Source organism: Ictalurus furcatus, chromosome 2, assembly GCF_023375685.1.
Source record: "Ictalurus furcatus strain D&B chromosome 2, Billie_1.0, whole genome shotgun sequence".
Taxonomy (NCBI): domain Eukaryota; kingdom Metazoa; phylum Chordata; class Actinopteri; order Siluriformes; family Ictaluridae; genus Ictalurus; species Ictalurus furcatus.
This window is the reverse complement of record NC_071256.1, coordinates 21,958,230-21,982,604: the sequence shown is the minus strand read 5'-3', so window position 1 is coordinate 21,982,604 and position 24,375 is coordinate 21,958,230. Positions and strand designations below refer to the sequence as shown.

General features: G+C 39.0%; 1 protein-coding gene across 2 annotated transcripts in view; it reads right to left on the bottom strand.

Moving 5' to 3' along the window:
- LOC128625159 (ubiquitin carboxyl-terminal hydrolase 22-like) overlaps window positions 1–24,375 on the bottom strand; it is a 58,883-nt gene that overhangs the window by 5,978 nt on the left and 28,530 nt on the right. The window contains exons 3-10 of one of the 2 annotated variants that reach the window (XM_053653285.1): window positions 19,790–19,903; window positions 18,971–19,108; window positions 14,124–14,290; window positions 11,835–11,982; window positions 11,350–11,455; window positions 10,109–10,267; window positions 3,020–3,146; window positions 1,143–1,234 (exon numbers count right to left, since the gene is read on the bottom strand). In XM_053653285.1, coding sequence (XP_053509260.1) covers window positions 1,143–1,234; window positions 3,020–3,146; window positions 10,109–10,267; window positions 11,350–11,455; window positions 11,835–11,982; window positions 14,124–14,290; window positions 18,971–19,108; window positions 19,790–19,903 — 1,051 coding nt within the window. The remainder of the gene's footprint in view (window positions 1–1,142; window positions 1,235–3,019; window positions 3,147–10,108; window positions 10,268–11,349; window positions 11,456–11,834; window positions 11,983–14,123; window positions 14,291–18,970; window positions 19,109–19,789; window positions 19,904–24,375) is intronic. The other variant, XM_053653275.1, reaches the window with a different exon arrangement.

The following is a 24,375-nucleotide window of genomic DNA, read 5'->3' as shown; positions in this document are numbered from 1 at the left end:
TGTTTTAACATAAGCATTTTAGAATGTGATGTTGCTGCCAGAGTCTCAATAATGAAACAGTCAAAAGTGAGGGGGAAAAAAGTGGCCGACTGCGTCAAATGTGGGAGGACAACATCAGTCTATTTAACAACAATTTCAGCTAAGCTTTTGGAGGTAAATCTGAATTGTAAAGAGGCAAAGATATGAGGATATAAGTGGTAATGTAATTTCTTTTTCAGAGGAATCCAAGTACTTGTTAGGTGCTGGAACACAGCATTGCATTGAACGTAATGGAGACTATGTAGAAAAATATACTTTTGTGACACCTATTTGCAATAAACAATGCAAAATAAAAAATAAAAAAAAATACGTTTTCATTTGACTTACCATAATAAATACACAAAACAATGGAATGCCATTCAAAGTAACCTATATCCCATGCACAATATCACTACCTCAAATTAGTATCTTGTGGCCAGATAAAATTGTGCACACAATCAGCTGTTGGCACAGAAGTAAACTACAAGCAGGTGATTTTCATTATATGAATGGGCCACCCAGAAAATCGACCCATGTACCTATGTAACATCTGAAAACTTTCCCCTCAGTAAATATTTACTATGAATATTACTCATAATTCCCTATTAACCAAGCTGGCTAAGCAACATTTCATAATCATTTGGTGATCTTGCACTAAAATGTTATTATTTATAACTGTATAACTGGTTCCTGCACTAGATACTTTAACATTATTATTATTACTATTATTATTATTATTTCACCTATTAAATATTATTATTGTTTTAAATAGCATTAATAAATATTACTATTTATCGCTATTTATTAAATTGTCATTATTATATATCATTCCTATTATTATTTATTATATCACAATTATACCACTCCATTCAATGCACTCTGAACCGCATTCCACTGTGATGTAAATTACAACCAAATCTACCAAATGGTACTTAAGGTGCAATATTTGGATATTATGATGGTAATGGTGTTGTGCTGTCAACCGTGTATCATGTTGCGGCCAAACACCAAAAAAAATTCCTAATACATGTAAATGCATATGGTGAATAAAATGATAGCTTTAAATAGCCAAGAACTCTCAGAACAGTAGTACATGCATGTGTATGAGTGGTGAAGAAGCTCACCTGGAGGCCATGAAAGGTGTCATGTCCAGTTCTAAGGGGAACGATACATAGGTAGTGATCTTTCTGCGCAACTTCGCTGAATGCTCAAAGCGCTGGTAAGGCAAAGATTAACAAATTAGAGAACAAGAAAAAGAGGAGCAGAAGGGTGTGGGAGTGAGAAGGAACAGAAGGAGAGATATGAAGTGTTAATGCAAAATAAATGTAGCCCAGAACCTTTTTGGTCCAATTCCCTTGATTTAAATCTGAAACCTTTATTAAAAAAAATAATAATTATTTGTATTATTTGTTCGCTCATATTTTGGTTGTTATAAGGATTCAATATATCTTTGAAATTATAATGTTATGGGGTAGGAATTAACATTAAACATTATGCTGGTGTTGATTATGAACAATTATTCCCATTACTCTTGGATCATAATTTTTAAAACAGCCAGCCACATTTTAAATACAAACATACCAACTCAAAAACTGAACAAATGCTATTCCTCCATTTTTTTGATAAACTCTAAAGGCAAAGCGCCGATTCAATATTTATTTCAATAATCCAGAGGTGGGTAGAGTAGCCAAAGATTTTACTCAAGTAGAAGTAAAAGTAGTAATGTTAATAATTACTTGAGCAAGTGTAATGAAGTATCCAATGAGAAGACTAGTCAAGTAGCAAGTTACTAGTTACTTAAAATGAAGGGAAAATCCTGGATCTCAGACTACACGGAGAACTGTAAGTCACACGTCTCCTTGAAAGTCTGTCTGTTCTGTTTATATGATATAAAACCAGGGTTCAAGATGAAGCAACATATCCCAGTCCTGTGATGGTACAATAACACAGAACCTGTCATTTCAACACAAAATCTCAACCCCCCCCCAAAAAAACAAAACAAACAAACAAAAAAAAACATTTTCCCATCGGTTGACTGTCTTAACACGTTAACAACAGAAACTTGTCAGCATCTGCCTTTAAACAAGACGACATAGAACAAAAGAACAGATGTAAACACAATGCATTACTACCCACTTCTGCAATAATCATGGTAGCTTTCCTAATAAAATACTTCATTAAATACTAGGACTGCTGCCGTTGTATGTTGTTTACCACTGTCATCTTTAAAAATGTGGTTACAATGTGGTAAACTGCGACACTGAGGCAACCATTATCTTACCTTTCATTTTTTATACCGTTTCAGCTGGAATTCAAAATATATACCTTCAGGACGAGCCCCACTAATTGTGCCATGCTGCTTCTTGTATTTTGTCAAAATTATATTTTTGCAGCTGGTTTACATAACATTTTATTAAAGTATGCTCAATTATAAAAATAATTGTTGATCAGTGATAAGTTTGATGTTATAAGTGGTGGCTTGGCGGTTAAGGCTCTGGGTTACTGATCAGAAGGTCGTGGGTTCAAGCCAGCACTGCCAAACTGCCACTGTTGGGCCGTTGAGCGAGGCCCTTAACCCTCTCTGCTCCAGGGGCACCATATCATGGCTGACCCTGTGCTCTGATCCCAGTTTCCTGACAGGCTGAGGTATGCGAAGAAAACAATTTCACTGTGCTCTACTGTATGTGTGACCAATAAAGACTCATTATCATAATTAAATTTACAATTAAACAATCAAATCAAAAACTATGAATAAAATAAGTGTGTTTGAGTCATTTTTTATGGTAAAAAAAAAGTTAATTAAAAGCTAATATAAAAACCCACACTTTGCTTTTCAGCCCAATGAATTTCAGTGCTGAATTTCAATGATTTTCATCCTCATAATTCTTCTTGTATAAATCCACTCTAGCTTTTGCATATGGAGTGATATGTCGCTCTTGGTATGATGTAGTTCCACTGTGTTCTCCTTCCACCGTTAATGTTTATAACTGATTAAACTTACCTTCAGATGAAAACATGCGACTATAGGAAGCTTCTTCATTGTCAACTGTTTGGTGGACTCCTGATAGCTATGACAACCTCCGCACTTAATTTTGGCACTGCTACCTAGATGCTCAGGCCGAGTGAATCTGCAGAGGAGAAGGAGAACAAGACAGAGAGAGCAAGAGAAATGTAAGCCAGTGAGACATTTACACCGTGCATTCAATCCATGTACGTAGACATGCAGATACATTTGCAAGTTTTAGGCCTTTAGTGATTGCCAATACAACTCCAATCCACTGGCACAGCAATTTTCTAACAAAAATAACGCCCATATCTAAAACAGTGTCAGTGAAACATGAGGGATGGGAACTATTGATGTTGGGCTAGTTGTATTCACACCATAATTTCACTTAGAAACACAAAATAAGACAGTGGGACAGTCAAACCATACATTTGTATTTGCTCAGAATACCCATAAGTAATTATTCTTTAATATTATTCAATCATTATTGCATTTTGTTCTGCAGCTACTGGCTACCCAAACATAACAATGAGCAATTCACCACAATGAACAGCACATAGTGCCCTATATCTGAGAGCATGTGAGCAGAGTGTTAGGGAGATTCATTTATACATTTTACAGGGATTTATAAAAGTTACAGTTCCATTTATAAATGGCCTTTATGTTTGATGAATGAATAACAGTTGGGTATTTTTTGTTGTTTGGTTTTGTGCTGCTACCATCTAGTGGTCAGATTACAAACATTCCTTACACTGTATATACACAAGTGATTTTTATAATGCAGTAAATTTACATATGTTTGGTAGTGTTTATTTAAAAATGCACCCTGTAGACCAGTGTTTCCCAAGTGCTGTGCCATGGCACACTAGAGTGCTGCGACAGGTTGACAGGTCTGCAGTGGAAAATTATTAAAATAAAAAAAATAATAATAACAAATAAAGTACTTCAGCACTGGTACAAAAAAGTATATAATGTATGAAAAGTATGGAAATTTGTTGTTTTATCATCACCCAATATGCACTCTAGCTATCTGCGACCTCACTGCATTCCAACGTGACTTGGATTTTTTGCATATATGAATTTCACACATTACAAGTGAGCACGCTACTAAGACCTACAGAAAACATGAACACATTCTTGAAAAGAAAAACCACCGACCCTAAACCGAAACCTGGACCCTCTAGCAGTGGGGATATGAGAAAGAAAGCAAAAGATTCATCCAAAGCCGAGATGGGTGCGAGACTCATTTAGCTCATCTGCAACGTATAACATAAATGGACTGTCATTGCAGCACAAGAGCAACTCACTGAAATGACCGTGATTTCAAAATTACATTCCGTGACATACCTTTGGACAGTTTCTGGTTGACTGCGGCCAAAGCGCACCAGTCATTGCAGACAGTGCAATCTCAGTGTTGCTATCATTTTCCACAATCTACCTATAAGCTTTTCAAGTCTGACTTACATAACGAACAAAAACAGAGGAAGACTCAGAGCAGTTGACGAAGACCTCTGTGTGTCGTCGTCATCAACTCCAGCCAGGATATCATCTTTATCATCAAAACAAGCTCAAGTTTCACATTAAGTGTGAGTACTATTTTTAATATAATATGCCGTTTTAAAATGACATTCAAAGCATTGCAATGCATGTTTGTGCAATTTTGTTATATGTTAGTGTTTAATGTGATAGTGGCGTGCCGTGGGTTTTTTTTACTTATCAAAACTGTGCCATGGCAGAAAAAAAGTTGGGAAACACTACTGTAGACATTGGCTGTATATGACCGGAATGCTGCTTCAAATTCTAGATAAGCTTATTGAAAAAAAAAAAAAACATCCTTTTGTACTATTCCTATGAATTAGAACAAATTAAAAAAATAATAATTAACTCAGTGTAATTTATAGCCCAGATAACCATTTTCATTTCATAGGCATACTGTGCATTGTGTATATGTGGAGATATTAAGAACTTGAGCTAGAATAAAAAACAGGCACACATTGGCAAATATTGTGCACAATATTGGCAAATATGGTGCACAATTAGGATAAACTGTTAATATGCAACCTAATTAGAAACCTGACACTGGCGTCTAATCTACTAGAGGGCAATTGCAAAGAAGCAAATGAGTGTGATTAATTTATTTTTTTCTTAATTTTTTGTCAACAAAATTGAAGTTATCAATTCTTCTATTACGCCTTTAAGATTTGATCCTCTAGCAGGGGTGGGCAATCTTATCCGGAAAGGGCCGGTGTGGGTGCAGGTTTTCATTCCAACCAAGCAAGAGGCACACCTGATTCCACCGGTTTAATCAGTTGATCTTGGCTTTCAATAGATTCAGGTGCGGCTTCTGCTTGGATGGAATGAAAACCTGCACCCACACCGGCCCTTTCCGGATAAGATTGCCCACTCCTGCTCTAGAGGATTCACCTCCGCTCAGGTATTTAACAAATTTTCAACCAGTCTCCACAGGTCAGCTTTCTGATTTAATCTCACAGATGAAGTGTTCAAGTTGTATGATGGATGTTCTTCCTGCACATCTTTTGAAAGATGTTTTTGAAACTGTCAGTCCAGTTGTGACAGCCATTATTAATAGCTGTTTAGCTACAAGAGTTGTACCAGCCAACCTCAAACATGCAATTGTGCAGCCTTTGCATAAAATACCTTATTTTGATCCAACTTTACACAACTATAGGCCTATTGCCAAATTGCCTGTTGTTATTTCAAAGTTGCTGGAAAGTTGTACACAGAAAGTTGTTTATGCACACTTATATTCTCATTTGAATTTTTCAAATATTTTAGACAATTTCTAGTCAGGTTTTAGATCTTTACACAGCAGTGAATCTGCCCTGTTAAAAGTTACTAATGATATTTTAATGTCACTTTACTTTGCAACTTGTTCTGTGTTGGTCTTATTGGATCTTAGCGCTGCCTTTGATATTATTGACCATAGTATTAATTTAAATCACTTTGTGTCTGTGGTTGGTATCAAGGGTCTGCCTTTGCAGTGGTTTGCGTCTTATCTGAAAGATAGGACTTTTTCGGTAAACATAGGTAATTTCTCTTCTTATCGTGTGGTGTTCTTCAGGGCTCCATATTGGTTCCTCTGTTGTTTTCCCTTAATATGCCTCCCCTGGATTCTATTTTTCAGAAATATAATATTCCATATCTCTGCTATGTTGTTGAGACCCAATTATATTGGCCAGTTAGGTCAAATAGCATCAGTCCTTTTGGGTTCCTTTTTAAATGCCTTAAGGACATTAAATGTTGGATGGCTTGCATATGTTCTGGACATGTCCAAAGCTGTGCACATTCTGGCGATCTGTATTTGAGACTTTCAGTTAGATATTGGGAAGAGTAGTACAGCCATCCCCTCTTATTGCGATGTTTGGGGTGACCCCAGAGAATACCCCTTTTAGATGGTGTGAGATCAGCATGACGTCCTTCTGCACTCTCCTGGTCAGGAGATTAATTATGTTTAGATGGAAGGATCCTGCTCCACTGGTGTCTAGTCATTAGGTCAGGGAAGTCATGCGTCATCTTAAGTTGGAAAAGATTAGGTACACTGTCAGGGGAGCGACTGGGAAATTTTACAGAATCTGGCAACCTTTTCTGTTCTTTGTCAGAGACATGGATGCTGACAGTATTATGTGATCATGATCTATAATTTTGTTTATTTTGCTCTCTTCTTTTCTATGGTGGTCTGGCTTTATAATATGTAATATGTATGTTCTATGTCTGTGCTGGGTGGGGGGGTTTGTTCAGTTCAGTTTGTTCAGGATTTGTTTAGTTGTTGTTGTATGTATAATTTAAAAAATGCTAATTAAGGAACCTTGATCAAAAAAAAAAAAAAATGTTGATGGCTAACAACTGTCTGCAGTTAAATGAAAGCAAAACTAAAGTAATTATTTTAGGCTCCCCTACTGTTTCTTCTGCTCTTGAGCCCAGTTAGGTCCTCTCTCTGTTAAATATGTAAAAAAATAAATATATTATATATATGTACATATACATACATACATACATACATACACACACACACACACACACACACACACACACACACACACAGTATCTCACAAAAGTGAGTACATCCCTCACATTTTTGTAAATATTTGATTATATCTTTTCATGTGACAACACTGAAGAAATGACACTTTGATACAATGTAAAGTAGTGAGTGTACAGCTTGTATAACAGTGTAAATTTGCTATCGGCTCAAAATAACACAACACAAGTGAGTACACCCCTAAGTGAAAATGCCCAAATTGGGCCCAATTAGCCATTTTCCCTCCCTGGTGTCATGTGACTTGTTAGTGTTACAAGGTCTCAGGTGTGAATGGGGAGCAGGTGTGTTAAATTTGGTGTCAACGTGCTCACACTCCCTCATACTGGTCACTGGAAGTTCAACATGGCATCTCATGGAAAAGAACTCTCTGAGGATCTGAAAAAAAAAGAATTGTTGCTCTACATAAAGAGGGCCTGGGTTATAAGAAGACTGCCAAGACCCTGACACTGAGTTGCAGCACGGTGGCCAAGACCATACAGCGGTTTAACAGGACAGGTTCCACTCAGAACAGGCCTCGCCATGGTCGACCAAAGAAGTTGAGTGCACGTACTCAGCGTCATATCCAGAGGTTGTCTTTGGGAAATAGACGTATGAGTGCTGCCAGCATTGCTGCAGAGGCTGAAGGGGTGGGGGGGGGGTCATCCTGTCAGTGCTCAGACCATACGCCGCACACTACATCAAATCGGTTTGCATGGCTGTCGTCCCAGATGGAAGCCTCTTCTAAAGATGATGCACAAGAAAGCCCGCAAACAGTTTGCTGAAGACAAGCAGACTAAGGACATGGATTACTGGAACCATGTCCTGTGGTCTGATGAGACCAAGATAAACTTATTTGGTTCAGATGGTGTCAAGCGTGTGTGGCGGCAACCAGGTGAGGAGTACAAAGACAAGTGTGTCTTGCCTACAGTCAAGCATGGTGGTGGGAGTGTCATGGTCTGGGGCTGCATGAGTGCTGCCGGCACTGGGGAGCTACAGTTTATTGAGGGAACCATGAATGCCAACATGTACTGTGACATACTGAAGCAGAGCATGATCCCCTCCCTTCGGAGACTGGGCCGCAGGGCAGTATTCCAGCATGATAACAACCCCAAACACACGTCCAAGACGACCACTGCCTTGCTAAAGAAGCTGAGGGTGAAGGTGATGGACTAAACCCTATTGAGCATCTGTGGGGCATCCTCAAACGGAAGGTAGAGGAGCACAAGGTTTCTAACATCCACCAGCTCCGTGATGTCATCATGGAGGAGTGCAAGAGGACTCCAGTAGCAACCTGTGAAGCTCTGGTGAACTCCATGCCCAAAAGGGTTAAGGCAGTGCTGGAAAATAATGATGGCCACACAAAATATTGAAACTTGGGCCCAATTTGCACATTTTCACTTAGGGGTGTACTAATTTTTGTTGCCAGGGGTTTAGACATTAATGGCTGTTATTTTGAGGGGACAGCAAATTTACACTGTTATACAAGCTGTACACTCACTACTTTACATTGTAGCAAAGTGTCATTTCTTCAGTGTTGTCACATTAAAAGTTATAATCAAATATTTACAAAAATGTGAGGAGTGTACTCACTTTTGTGAGATACTGTATATATTTGACTCAAACATGCACTTTGATAAACAAATCAGTGCTGTTGTAAAGGGAAGCTTCGTTCATTTAAGATCTATTGCAAAGTTAAAACAGTTTCTCTCTAGAAAACATCTAGAAACCGTGATTCATACTCTTTTTACATCACAGTTTGACTACTGTAATTCTTTGCATGTTGGTCTTCCTCAATCTACCTCAATCTCATCTGCAGCTAGTGTAAAAAAATGCAGCAGCTAGATTTTTAACAGGGACCAAAAAGAGGGATCATATTTCCCCCATTATGGCATCTCTTCACTGGCCTCCCATCAAGGTTAGAATTGATTTTAAAATTCTAATTGATGTATACAAAGCTCTTTCTAGTTCTGCTACACGGTACATTATTTATCGTCTTCACCTTTACTTTCTGACTAGAGCATTGAGATCATGTAATCAACTTCTTTTATCTGTCCCCCGTTATCATACTAAGACAAAGGGTGATCGAGCTTTTTCTGTGGTTGGTCCCAAACTTCGGGACAGTCTCCCTTTTCACATTAGATCCACTCAATCTTTAGATAATTTTATATCTTCTCTTAAAACTTATTTTTATTCTTTGTTTTATAATGTTATTTAATGTGATGAATTTTAATGTCTGTACAGCACTTTGAATCAACTGCTGTTGTCTTTAAATGCACTTTATAAATAAATCTGACTTGACAAAACAGCCTCAAATATTCATGACATGGATTCCACAAACATTGGACACATTCCTTTGTGATTCTGATTCATGGTTGCATCACACTTCTGCAGCTTGTTCAGGTGTCCTTTCATGCTGCGACTCTCCCATTCTACCACATCCCAAAGGTGCTCTACTGGATTCAGCCATTAGAAGATGGCACATCTTCACATATCAGCAACAGTACTCAAATAGGCTGTGGCATTCAAGCAATGACTGATTGTTATTAACGGGCTCAAAGCGTGCCAAGAAAACATTTCCCACACCATTACACCACCTCCACCAGCCTGGACTGTTGACACAAGGCAGATTGGATCCATGGATTCATGCTGTTGGCACCAATTTCTGACCCTACCATCTGTGCGCCTCAGCAGAAATCGAAATTCATCAGACTATGGTCAAAATCACTGAGATCACCACCCCCTTCTGATGGCTGTTGTGAACATTATCCAAAGCTACTGGCCCGTTTATGCATGATTTTATGCAATGAACTGATGCCACACAATTGGATGATTAGATAATTGCATGAATGAGGTGTATAGGTGTTCTTAATAAAGCACTCAGTGAATGCATATGTTGGAACATTGTAATCTCTGCATATTTACATGCGTCAATCCACTTTTAATCACCATCATATACCCTCCTGCTTTGTACTATACATAGGGTCATCATAAACTCACTGAATGAATAACAGGCTGCACTGAATGAAATGGAATAAATGTGAACCCACCGACGCAGGCAGTCTGTGAGTGTGGTGGAGCCGGTCATGTGACCCTCTCCATTGACCACGGCACCATCGCCGCCCGGACTCAGAGGCCAGAATGGCGTGGACGAGCCAGGCAGGTCCAGACTAATGTCCCAGAATGGGTCTATCGTAGTGGAAACACCACTGTAACAGAACAGAAACATATGTTAGACAAGTGACAATATGCAGTTATATCAGATCACTGAATTATATGCTTTAATATAAATAACCACATCATAAGCTAAGGGCAGTATGGTGATGCAATACGTAGTGTTGTGGCCTCACAGCTCCGGGGTCCTGGCTCTCCTTGTGTTTTGCATGGGTTTTCTTTATGTTCTTTAATTTCCTCCCACATCCAAAAAAACATACATATGGATTGGCTATGCTAAACTACCCCTAGGCATGAATGAGCGTGTGAACTTGTCAACTGACAACCCATTCAGGGTGTATTCCCGAGTCTTACCCAGTGTTCCAATGTCAGGCTCTAGAGCCACTGTTACCCTGACCAGTCAATTTCGCAGGATAAATGAATGAATGAAATATAAGCTGAGAATTAATGAGAATATATTTGTACCCAATATAACAATAATGCTGCTCAGCCAAAGAAGACAATTAACTCAGAGCCTTTGCAAAAGCACAAAAAGCACTGGGATTAATATGATTTAACACAAAAACAAATGTTCATCATTTCATATCAACAGCGTAAATCAATCCTATTAATAAAGAAAGGAAACAAAAGAGGCAAATGATCTTCAAATTAAGCAAAAATAAGCAATCATTTGTGCAATTTAAATAAATGCCTAGACAGAGGCACTAGAGAACAGACACGGGAGAGGGAGGGAATGACTCACAGAGACAGCTAGGGTAAAATGTGTTTTGATGGCAGGCTGGCGGCCAGCACACAAAAGAGAAAAAACCCTCCTCCCGCAACTGCCACCAAGGTGCTGAAAGAACAGCTCCACTTTAGCCCCACTAAAGTTCTGGACAGGCAGAGAGTGCGTGGCTGCAAGGCGGGGCCACAGAAACACACACGGCTGGTGGCAAATGATCAGCGCTACAATGTGTATATATAATTGGGTGGGTACAGGCAGACTGAGCTTCATATTGTATACATATATCCCATTACAGATTTTATCCCCCTTTGCTCTTATAATAACTTGCACTCTTCTGGGAAGGCTTAACATACAGACACACAAGCTCACACAAACACGCACAGTTGGCCTTACTGGCAAACTTGACAGGTCACATCTGACTGTAATCCACCAGTGAAAATTTGGTCAATGATGCAGTTACAGTGATTTGGATTGTTGGCTTTCTTCCCGTTGTCATCATCTGAGAGAGAGAGAGAGAGAGAGAGAGAGAGAGAGAGAGAGAGAGAGAGAGAGAGAGAGAGAAACATTTTCAACATGTGTAATCCGTGACTATTTAATTCTCAACTTATCTTTGTTGTATTGCTTCTTGGCTACACTGCTTTGCAATTGATACCTAATTTCATATTCCATCTACTAAATGCAATCTAGTTTTATCAGTCTGCATTTTTAAACCGGTCACTTTTTTATGTCTTATTACTTGACTATGACTAGTGCAAAGTCATGCACCATTTGGCACAAGTCTGTATATAGAGAACATTCCCAGTATATCCAACAAATCTTTCAAACTTAATTTGCCAACTGAAGTCACAAACTCTGGCTTTATTTTGTGAGTGAGTGACCTTTGCAGTGGCGATGCAGCACATCCAGGGCAGCTATGAGGAATTCATGTGCATCCTGCTGCTCATAGCCGGCCAGGTGACGTGCATGTGTCCACACCAGGTGCAGCAGCCGGAATGGGATGTGGGGAGACCGGTGGCCCGAATAGAACTTGAGAGGCAGAGACCAACAGACAGAGATAGACATACAGAGACAGACAGAGCAATTGAGAGAACGAGAGCACAATTTCTAACACTTGATTGAGTTGAACATCTTTGCTAGAAACAAACTGGAATCAACAAGTTTAGAAGAAAATATATTCACTCCCATCTTTTCATTTCACTCTCTGTTCTCCATCCTTTCATCTCTTAATAAAAGAGTTATTTTTTCTTCTGTTCTCCTGGCAATATTCAGCTCTTAAGTGCACCAAACATGTGTGGAATAAGAAAGTGTGTGGACTCACGGCCATCTGGACCACCTGTCTATGTTAGGGTTGCCACATTAATGATTTCAGGACTTAAAAGGACTTAATGATCGCTCCTCACTTTTCTGTGTTATTCACAATAGAAAATTGAAAACATATCAAATGTTTAAACTGAGGAAATTGACCATTTTAAGAAAAAAATAAGGTAATTTTTAATTTGATGGCCACAACACGACTCAAAATTGGGACGGGGCAACAAAAGGCTGGAAAAGTGTTACTAAAAAGAAGCTGGAAGTTACTTGGCAATAGGTCAGTAATATGATTGGGTATAAAAAGAGTATCTAAGAGAGACAGAGTCTTTCAGAAGTAAAGATGGGCAGAGGTTCACCAATCTGCATAAAAATGCATCTACAACTTGTGGAACAATTTCAGAATAATGTTCCTGAACATAAAACTGTGAAGACTATGAATCTCTCATCATGTACAGTACATATCATCATCAAAAGACTCAGAGAATCTGGAGAAATCTCTGTGCGCAAAGGACAAGGGTGAAAATCAATATTACATGCCCGTGATCTTCGGGCCCTCATGACCATCCAGCTTTATATCAGCGCTCAGTTCAAAAGCCTGCATCTCTGATGGTATGGGGGAGCATTAGTGCCAAAGGAATGGGCAGCTTGCACATCTGGAAAGGCACCATCAATGCTGAAAGGTATATACAGGTTTTAGAGCAACATATGCTTCCATCCAGATTCCATCCCATCTTTACTTCTGAGAGACTCTGCCTCTCTAAGATACTCTTTTTACACCCAATCATGTTACTGACCTGTTGTCAATTAACCTAATTAATTGTAAAATGTTCCTCCAGCTGTTTCTTTTTAGTAACACTTTTCCAGCCTTTCGTTGCCCCGTCCCAAATTTTTTGAGATGTGTTGCGGCCATGAAATTCAAAATTACCTTATTTTTATCTTAAAATGGTACATTTTCTCACTTTAAACATGTGACAGGTTGTTTGTGTGCTATTGTGAATAAAATATGGGTTTATGAGATTTGCAAATCATTGCATTCTGTTTTTATTTACATTTTACACAGCATCCCAACTTTTTTTTTAGAATTAGGGTTGTACAAAGAATGGTGTGTAAGGGAGGGCTGGGGTTTGGTGACTGATTTTTTTTCCAGCATCTACAGATTTTTTTTGGGACACAGATACAAAGTTCGGCAAAATTTAAACCCATAAAATCGTGCTTGCCAGGACAACCAGACCTGGACCAGCTTCAACACACACTTTAATGCTGCATTCGACCGAAGGTTTAACTCATACCTTCCGAACTCTGATTAAGAAAAAAAAAATAAAAAAATCGCCCCCCTCAACTAGAAATTCCTACTCAGGATGGTCTCAACTCCATGTTCATCAAGTGATATCATTTTAACATGGCTGCTGAGAGCATGAACAGTATAGAACGTAGTCCCTAACAAAAGTCCATCCATCCATTTTCCATATTGCAGGGAGCCCCCCCAACCCTGGAGGTGCAAGGCAAACTAAACAAAAACACTCTCTCTCTCTTATATATATATATATATATATATATATATATATATATATATATATATATATATATACACATACATACATACACATACATACATACATACATAAGAGAGAGAGAGAGAGCGCTACTTGTTTAAGATCAATCAACACACAGAATATTAGTTTATCTCTATAACATTAACTATATAGTTTGCAGTTTTGAGGAGGTAAATACACATCACTCATCACAGTTTGCTTACAAACATTTCCTGACTTTGTAGCTTGAATGAACAGAGGTTATTTCAATTCCAAGTTTGAGGTATTTCCGAATACAGCATCTCTAACATCCATTAGACTCACCTCTTGAAAGAGCTGAGACATCTCGCACACCAGGCAAGAATTGGCCTGCATCTCGCACTTATGCCGATCTGACAGGAAGAAGTCACGCAGCAGCGGCGTGTGTGTGAGTGCCTGCACGATGCAGTTCATGAAGCATGTGTTGCCCAAGTTGATCAAGCCACGTAAACCTGGAGAAAATGTGTGTGCAAAACAGTCACAGAACAATAATAACAAGCATAGAGTACTACATGAATACAAATTGAGTAAGATGACCCACGCAGAGCAATACAGGGAAAAATGTTTTCTTTTGATGCCACATTCATTATATACTCTCCACTCACAGCAAAGCAGACTTAATGATTCTTGCTCACACACACATACACACAAACAATTATTAGCATCAACACACCCTCTAATCACACTTTGACTCCAGGTATATGTAACATATTCTTTCTCACACACAGACATACACACATTAATCCCCTCCACTTGATCTCTGTGGTTTACTAATCATACCATAGGAAGCTATAAATTGACTTGGTATGGGTGTGATAGAGAGATGATGAATGAATCAGTGCTGTGTTCAGTCTGCCTGAGAGATTTAGGCTTCTATCCCACGATGCTTCAACTGGTACAAACAAACAAATATACTATATGGCCAAACATTTGTGGACACCAGACTATCACACTCATATGTAGTTCTTACCCAAACTGTTGCCACAAAGTTGGAAGCACACGACTGTATTTCCCTTCACTAGAACTAAGGGGACCAAACATGTTACAGCATGACAATGCCCCTGTGCACATAGTGAGATCCATGAAGACATGGCTTGACAAGGTTGGAGTTGGCAAGTACTTGAGTGGCCTGCACTGAGCCCTGACCTCAATCCCACTGAACACATTTGGGATGAACTGGAATGCAGACTGCACCCCAGGCCTCCTGCCTCGACATCAGCACCTGACCTCACAAAAGCTCTTGAGGCTGAATGAGCAAATCCTCACAGTCACACTACAAAATCTAGTGAAAAGCCTTCTCAGGAGAGTGGAGATTATTATAAGAGCAAAGCGGGAACTAAATCTGGAATGGATGTTCAACAAGCGCACATGGATGTGACGGTCAGGTGTTCACAAATGGCCATGTATGGCATGCAATAAAAATCCTTGTATTTGGATTAAGGCCATTTATTTTCTGAATTTCAGAAAGACAATACTGATTAGTTCCCAATGTCCCAGCTAAAAGCCAGAAAGCATGTGAATGCAGCATTTTTGGGTCAAACTGCATTCTTCAGTGCTGACAAAAGAAGGAACATGACAGAGGAATAAAAATAGGATGAGCCAGTGACACAGGGGTGTAAGTGTATGTATTTTAGGGCTGTCCAAGACAACTTTCTCTATTTGAGTGCTATTTAATATTTTTTAAATAATATTTAAATATTAGGTGACAAGATCCCAGGTTCTACTTTTAGGCACCTAATAAGTCTATAGAAACTCAATTCCTAAACATTTTTGCCAAATTATCATTGAGGCTTGACAATGTCTAAATAAGTGTATATACAGTAATTTAAGGCTAACTTTATTTTCACTTTTTACTATTAATTTATCAATCCACTAAGTAAATGAGCATTCAGGACATGTGGCAGCCCAAAGAAAACCTTCACATGGCCAAATTTCTTTTCTGCTATACACACACGCACACCTCAAAACTACAGACTTTTCCTGTTTTGCATGGATCTCAATCAGACTAAAATTGTAGCATTTAAAAATTTGGTTTTCACCAAAAAGTGAACAGCAAGACTGCATTCCAACTGCACGACGGACATCTTGACAGCTGGTATCTGATTACAAACTGAGCTGATCAGGCTTATGCCTATTTCCCTAGGGCACACAGCTATCAAACAACTTGATCAAAGCATGAAATTCACTGTGTAGGAAAATCGCATTTAAGCCCCATCCGGATGGGATTAAATTTATATAGGTCCTGAGGTGACTCTCTATGACTTTATTAGGAGCACCTGACTTTATTACAGTCCCGATCGGCCATGTAAATGCTTTTTTTTTCCTGTCCTCCATATTACAGGCTGAATTACCTACTGTTTTTTTTTTTTTGTCTGTTAATTTTAGTCCAGTCCAGACTCACCTCGTGTTGGGAAAAAAGACCCTTCACAAGATATGACACACTTCCAGGGTTTTCCCAACCATAGAAAGGCTTAGGCGCAGCGCCCAAGTGTTTTTGCGGCGCCATAAGCCAAATGAAAGAAAAAGGCATTTAAGTGACATATCAGATTGAATGTAAAAACAACGGAGTTCTGTGCGCTGACCAAAAAAAAAAAAAAAAAAAAAGAAGCTGTCGTATCTTATGGATGCCTTAGCACTAGCAATAGCAGAGATAGCATAGAAAAAGATATAATGTTATAATAGAATTAAATAAAACGCTAATTTACATAGGTATTTATGTACTGAATTAAGTGACATTTCCCAGCAAAGCTAGTTAGTTGACGTTAGATAAATATACCTCGACTAACTACCGTTAGTATCTAACAAGGCTTGGTAGCTAAACAAAATTGGGCTGCGTTCACGCAATGTCTTTTTGGGAAAAAGAAAAAAAACAAAAAACAACAAAAAAAAAAACCCACGCTAGGCGCTGAACGCTTCAAAAAAGGTTGAAACATCAATTAAAGGTTATACAAATATTAACGGGTCCACATATATTATTAAATTGCAAACATATTTGGTGAAATTAATATACTTTTGACTGCAAGTACAATGGGTTGCCAGTTTTCCTTCACAAATATGGTAAGTGAAGGAAATGATATGGTATGATAATGGTAAAAAACATGTAAAAAATAAAATAACTTTAAATTACCTTCGAATAATTTCAAAGCCCCCCAACCACCTCCACCCCCCAGAACCTAGACAGCACCTAAGCCCTCTGAAAACCTAGAGAAAACCATGACTTCCAGAGTCGTTATACAAAAAGTGTATGCTTCTTGTGATTTGTTTTATTGTGGGCACACTGATTGTTTTTACCGCCACGTTTCTTAAACTGACTCCTTACACAACATGTTTGCAGGCAAACAGCCAAAGCAAGGTTAAAAACATTTCCATTTAATCATTGTGGTGAAATATATTTAAGATTTCTTAAAGCTGAGGTCTCAAGGTATGTTACATGAACAAAAATGAATTTTGTCCAAAATCTGATTTTAAGTCCTTTTTTTTTTTGTCCTTTTGCCAGATTTCAGCCACAGTGTCGTCCAATGGGTTTACCAGATCACCAAAGATACAGTAAATAAGAAGCTATCTGGGATTTGTCCTTTCAAATTATTTGCTGAAATATTTTAATGAAGAACATCAGAAATGCAAAACCCAGTTAAATATCAGTGACATGAAAACATACAAGGGGAATTAATACATTAAAACAAACATTAAAGTTTATGATAAATTATATTGTCTACATACACCAATCAGCCATATTAAAACCATTGACAGGTGAAGTGAATAATATTGATTATCTCATTAAAATGGCACCTGTCAAGGGGTGGGAGATATTGTGCAGCAAGTGAACAGTCAGTTGTTCAAGTTAATATGTTGGAAGCAGGCATCATGAGTTTGATTAGGGCCAAATTGTGATGGGTAGACGACTGGGTCAGAGCATCTCCTAAATGGCAGGTCTTGTGGAGTGTTCCCGGTATGCAGTGGTTAGTACCTAACAAAAGTGGCCCAAAGAAGGCCAACCAGTGAATCAGCAACAGGGTCATGAGTGCCCAAGGCTCACTGATGCATATGGGGATTGAAGGCTAGCCTATCTTGTGTGATCCCACAGAAGAGCCAGTGTAGAACAAATTGCTGAAAAAGTTAATACTGGTTATGATAGAAAGGTTTCGCAACACACAGTGCATCATAGCTTGCTACATATGGGGCTGCATGGCTTCAGAAAGGTCAGAGTGCCCATGCTGACCCCTGTCCACCACTGAAAGCACCTACAATGGGCATGTGAGAATCAGAACTGGCCCATGGAGCATCTTTTACATCACATGGACACCGAGTACGTGTGCATCACTTACTTGGGGAAGACATGGCAACAAGATGCACTATGGGAAGACGACAAGCTGGCAGAGGAAGTGTAATGCTCTGGGCAATGTTCTGCTGGGTAACCTTGGGTCCTGGCATTCATGAAGATGTTACGTTGACATGTACTATGTACATAAACACAGTTGCAAACCAAGTACACCCCTTCATGGCAACGGTATTCTCTAATGGCAGTGGCCTCTTTCAGCAGGATAATGCACCCTGTAACAGTGCAAAAATTGTTCAGGAACAGTTTGAGGAACATGACAAAGAATTCAAGGTGTTGACTTGGCCTCCAAATTCCCCAGATCTCAATCTGATCAAGCATCTGTGGGATGTGCTGGACAAACAAGTCCAATCCTTGGAGGCCCCACCTTGCAACTTACAGGACTTAAATTATCTGCTGCTAATGTCCTGATGCCAGATACCACAGCACACCTTCAGAGATCTTGTGGAGTCCATGCCTCGACAGGTCAGAGGAGTTTTGGTGGCAAAAGGGGACCTACACAATATTAGGCAGGTGGTTTTAATGTTATGGCTGATCGGTGTATGATTTTCTTTTGTTTAACAGTAACAATTTTCCCTTTTCATGTTTGATGAGATACAATCTCATGTTTATAGCATAACCATTATACTGTCCTTCTGTACCTGTTAAATACCTTAGTAATCATGCAGCTCACATATTTCATACTATCCCACATACAGAGGACATAGTGTCTACCTTCTGTCCCAGTGCAGGGCACTTACCATTCAGTGATAGAAAATAAGCCATATTAAGCATGGAGAAACAGGCTTGTCATTACCTATGGTGCAGTTGGAAGTAATTTTCCTGCGCTTTGGATTATGACGTAACAGCTCCAGCTCCCGCTTGGTGGGCTCCCACGTTGAATACTTTTCCCCTATACCTGGAGACAGAAAACACACAAGCTTACAATCCACATCTACCTTTGTGCATTCATATGTTGAAAGCATGTGATGTACAGTCTGTATTATATGGTAAAATTATTTTTTTAATTTCCTGACCATCAAATCCATATGTGCTTTTTGAACATCCCGTTCCAGATTTAGTCACCTTTTGCTGTTATAATAACCTCCACTCTTTTGGGAAGGCTTTCTACTAGATTTTTTTATCATGGCTGTGGAGATATGCTCATTCAGTCACAATTAGAGCATTAGTAAGGTCAGGCACTGATTGGGTGAGAAGGTCTGGCACGCAGTTGGCATTCCAGTTCATTCAACAAAAAGATGTTCAGTGGGGTTGAGTTCAGGGCTCTGCGACACCATCCTTGGCTAACCATATCTTCATGGACCTCGCTTTGTGCACATGGGCATGGTCATTCTGGAACACGTTTGGGCCTCTTAAGTTCCAGAGAAGGGAAATTCAAGACATTCTAGACAATTGTGAGCTTCCAACTTTGTGGCAACAGTTTGGGAATTGCTCACACGAGTGTTACGGTCAGGTGTCCACAAACATTTGGCCATATAGTGTATGTTCTGTAGATGTTGAATGTTTTAAACTGATCTGCCAAGTCAAAGCAAAGTTTTTACTAGAATTTTTGCATGAGAAGGAAAGAAAGTGTGATGAGAGCAGAAAGATTCCGGCTCATGAATTAAACACCAACCTTGAAGTTTCCAGGCCTTCCTCTGTTCTTCTTTGGCGATCTGTTCCATGTCTTTGTCGTATATGTAGTCTTGACAAATGAAGCAGTATATTCCACCATATAACAAGTCGATAGCTATAGCAGAGAGGAGACATAAGAGTCCTAGAAAGCTAGGTACCGAGAGTCCTAGAAAGATCTTTAGAAAAGTGTTATAATTGTGCCTCACACCTACAGAAGTTAAGGAAAAAGACATTTGAGATATACAGCATTTATTTATAAAGTAAGATCCTAAAATCATAAATAGTGGCTGATTTACTTTTTACCTATTACAATTAAAGTTAAGCAGGTAAAACATAAGGGTCTTGGTTATGGTGAGTTACGGTACTGTATGACAAGGTGTGCTTTACTGTTCTTTATAAAAAAATAATAATAATAATAATAAAAAAAGGCTTCATAAACAAGCATCCACATGTGCAATTATTAAGGTCCAACAATAAAAACTGACACCAATTCAGCATTTAACTGCATCCTTAACACATTCCATTGTGGGAGTAATCGGCCAAACAAAAAATGTAAAGCAAGGTTTCCAAATTAAACATTGCTAAATAATAACTTCTTCATAAGGCTGTACTTAAGCAGTCTATTTTATAGACTGGACAGAAAGTGGGAACCAGATAGATAAAAATGTAAGGCCGTTTTCTGAGCTGTACAGTGAGGGAAAAAAGTATTTGATCCCCTGCTGATTTTGTACGTTTGCCCACTGACAAAGAAATGATCAGTCTATAATTTTAATGGTAGATTTATTTGAACAGTGAGACAGAATAACAAGAAAATCCAGAAAAAACACGTCAAAAATGTTATAAATTGATTTGCATTTTAATGAGGGAAATAAGTATTTGACCCCCTCTCAATCAGAAAGATTTCTGGCTCCCAGGTGTCTTTTATACAGGTAACGAGCTGGGATTAGGAGCACACTCTTAAAGGGAGTGCTCCTAATCTCAGCTTGTTACCTGTATAAAAGACACCTGTCCACAGAAGCAATCAATCAATCAGATTCCAAACTCTCCACCATGGCCAAGACCAAAGAGCTCTCCAAGGATGTCAGGGACAAGATTGTAGACCTACACAAGTCTGGAATGGGCTACAAGACCATTGCCAAGCAGCTTGGTGAGAAGGTGACAACAGTTGGTGCGATTATTCGCAAATGGAAGAAACACAAAAGAACTGTCAATCTCCCTCGGCCTGGGGCTCCATGCAAGATCTCACCTCGTGGAGTTGCAATGATCAGGAGGACAGTGAGGAATCAGCCCAGAACTACACGGGAGGATCTTGTCAATGATCTCAAGGCAGCTGGGACCATAGTCACCAAGAAAACAATTGGTAACACACTACGCTGTGAAGGACTGAAATCCTGTAGCGCCCGCAAGGTCCCCCTGCTCAAGAAAGCACATATACATGCCCGTCTGAAGTTTGCCAATGAACATCTGAATGATTCAGAGGACAACTGGGTGAAACTGTTGTGGTCAGATGAGACCAAAATGGAGCTCTTTGGCATCAACTCAACTCGCCGTGTTTGGAGGAGGAGGAATGCTGCCTATGACCCCAAGAACACCATCCCCACCGTCAAACATGGAGGTGGAAACATTATGCTTTGGGGGTGTTTTTCTGCTAAGGGGACAGGACAACTTCACCGCATCAAAGGGACAATGGACGGGGCCATGTACCGTCATATCTTGGGTGAGAACCTCCTTCCCTCAGCCAGGGCATTGAAAATGGGTCGTGGATGGGTATTCCAGCATGACAATGACCCAAAACACACGGCCAAGGCAACAAAGGAGTGGCTCAAGAAGAAGCACATTAAGGTCCTGGAGTGGCCTAGCCAGTCTCCAGACCTTAATCTCATAGAAAATCTGTGGAGGGAGCTGAAGGTTCGAGTTGCCAAACGTCAACCTCGAAACCTTAATGACTTGGAGAAGATCTGCAAAGAGGAGTGGGACAAAATCCCTCCTGAGATGTGTGCAAACCTGGTGGCCAACTACAAGAAACGTCTGACCTCTGTGATTGCCAACAAGGGTTTTGCCACCAAGTACTAAGTCATGTTTTGCAGAGGGGTCAAATACTTATTTCCCTCATTAAAATGCAAATCAGTTTATAACATTTTTGACATGCGTTTTTCTGGATTTTCTTGTTGTTATTCTGTCTCTCACTGTTCAAATAAACCTACCATTAAAATTATAGACTGATCATTTCTTTGTCAGTGGGCAAACGTACAAAATCAGCAGGGGATCAAATACTTTTTTCCCCCCTCACTGTAGATCTGTGCTTTGTTCCAAAACGAGGACTTAAATTGTTACAATTTTCTCCTTGGATCAGTTCGCGTTCACAATGTAACATTTCAAAGTGTACCAAAATGTTTTTATACAAGTCATGAGTGAGTAAACGGTCCTCTCACTGGTCAGATTGTTCCTGTTTATGTTCTGGGGTTCCACCCATAGTGGTCATCCATCAAGACGGACAGACAGCAGCTCCGTGAGCTTATTGTGGCTGACAGTTGTTCAGAAATATGTTTGTCAGATCAAATTTAAATAAGGCATTTTACCTCGTCTTTGATCCAAGTTAAACCAAGATTCATGTTGTGAGCGATTAGCAAAACAAACTTTTATTTATTTATTTATTTTTTTTTACATAACGCGGTTCCCATAATACATTATTATACAGGTTGGTTCGTTTGGCCGGATTGCTTTCTCACCACAAGCAAACCGCTCCAGTGTTTGTTTGCAGTTGTATGAAGATAATCAAAAGTTATTCACTTCACCTGTCAGTGGTTTTAATGTTATGGCTGATCAGTGTATATTAGCAATTTTCCTGACCAAATAATTTAATCTTTGCATTGCTGTTGTACTGTTATATATGGCATTTAATGTTGTTCTCATTCATGATACGGCATTTAACCCTTACCATAGTTTCACCCAACTGTAACTGCAATTATGAAGATCTGTGAAGCAAAATCTGTTCACAGATCTGCTCTTATTTGGATATTTAATCCTCAAGTCACAGTAGTTCCCTACTGTGCTTGTCGCTGTCCTTCCACTGACACTGACCATTACTGAGCCAGATGAATCTGCTGAGTTTTAAGTTTTGATCATTATATGAGAGATATATCAGAGATCATAATTTAATTTGTCCTCTAATTGAAGATGAGTGCAAATGTGTAAGGGGTTTTAATGAGTTTAAAAATAAGGGCTTTGCTACCTATGCACAGTTGCTGTGACAACTTATTTATAGGTTCCTGATGCAGAACTGGTGAAGAAACATGGGGGCGGAGGCAGCAGGTGTGTGGGTGGGTGAATGATGCACTGTGTTTATATTTGTGTGAATGAATGTTGCAGCTGTCCAAAAAGAAAAGCGACCCTCAAGTCTGCAAAACCTGACAGCTAGCAATGTATTAAGCATTCGTTTATTTTTATTATCTCTTTCATCTTGTGTTTTCTGCAATATTGTGTCACTGGCAAATATAAAGTTTTAGATTCCTAAAAATCCATTAAAAATGTAACAGATAACATTCTGTGCATTAAAGAAATTAACATTAAATAAAAGGCCACTTTTCAGATATAACCATCACCAAGGTTGTCTGGGACTTGCAAAGAGACAAGAGAGTCAAGCTGAGAGAGCCAAGCTGTGCAGAGGAACTGTGCACCCAAGAGAACTGATTAATTAAGTGAACAATTTAATGCTTGAGAGAGAGAGAGAGAGAGATTTTTTCTTTCTTCTATACTTTCATTTTTAACCCTCATGTTCTTTTCATCAATGTTACATCACACATCATGCCATCACTTCAAATTAACAGAGATTCAGTTGTAACATTTATTTACAAATATCCAATACATGCATATCCCTTTTTACATTATGACAGCGTGTGTGTGTGTGCACGTGTGTGTGTGTGCGCGCGCGCGCAGATTGGAGCAGGAATAAGATATAGTGTAGGAATGGGACAAATGGTAATATAACTAAACAAAGGAACAAAACAACAGCAATAATAAAGCATTAACATAAAAATATGACTTATTATAATTTTATGAGAAACTGTGCTAAGCAGATAAAGAAGGGAAATAATGGTTAGCAGTAAAATGTAAAATTAGTCAGAACATAAGGCGCATTCACTTTACAGAATTTCTTTACATGGGCCTTTTGCACAGTACTTTATGGCTGATACCTGCACTCATTATTTGAAATGTTCTTAATTAACACAAATGATAATGCAGGCATGGCAACTCCACACACAAAGTTTTCTTGGCATTTCAAACACTTGCAGAACCAAGACATTGTTATACACTAAGCATGGGCCACATTTGCTTTTGTATGATGTAAAATTAAAGATTTTTCCTCTTTTTAATTTCAGAAAATAGAAGAAAGTAAAGGTTTATTAGTCAAAGTCGCAATGCATTCATACTGTGCTGTAAACTCCAAAAGCTATAAGCATATTTGTGAATTGGAGTATCGGGACAGCACTTTCAGCTCAATACCAAAAGCAGTAGTGAGATTATGAGTAAGATCCATGTGTAATCTTTGCCTTTGGGAATTAAAAGATGAGTTTTAAAGTGCTCCAG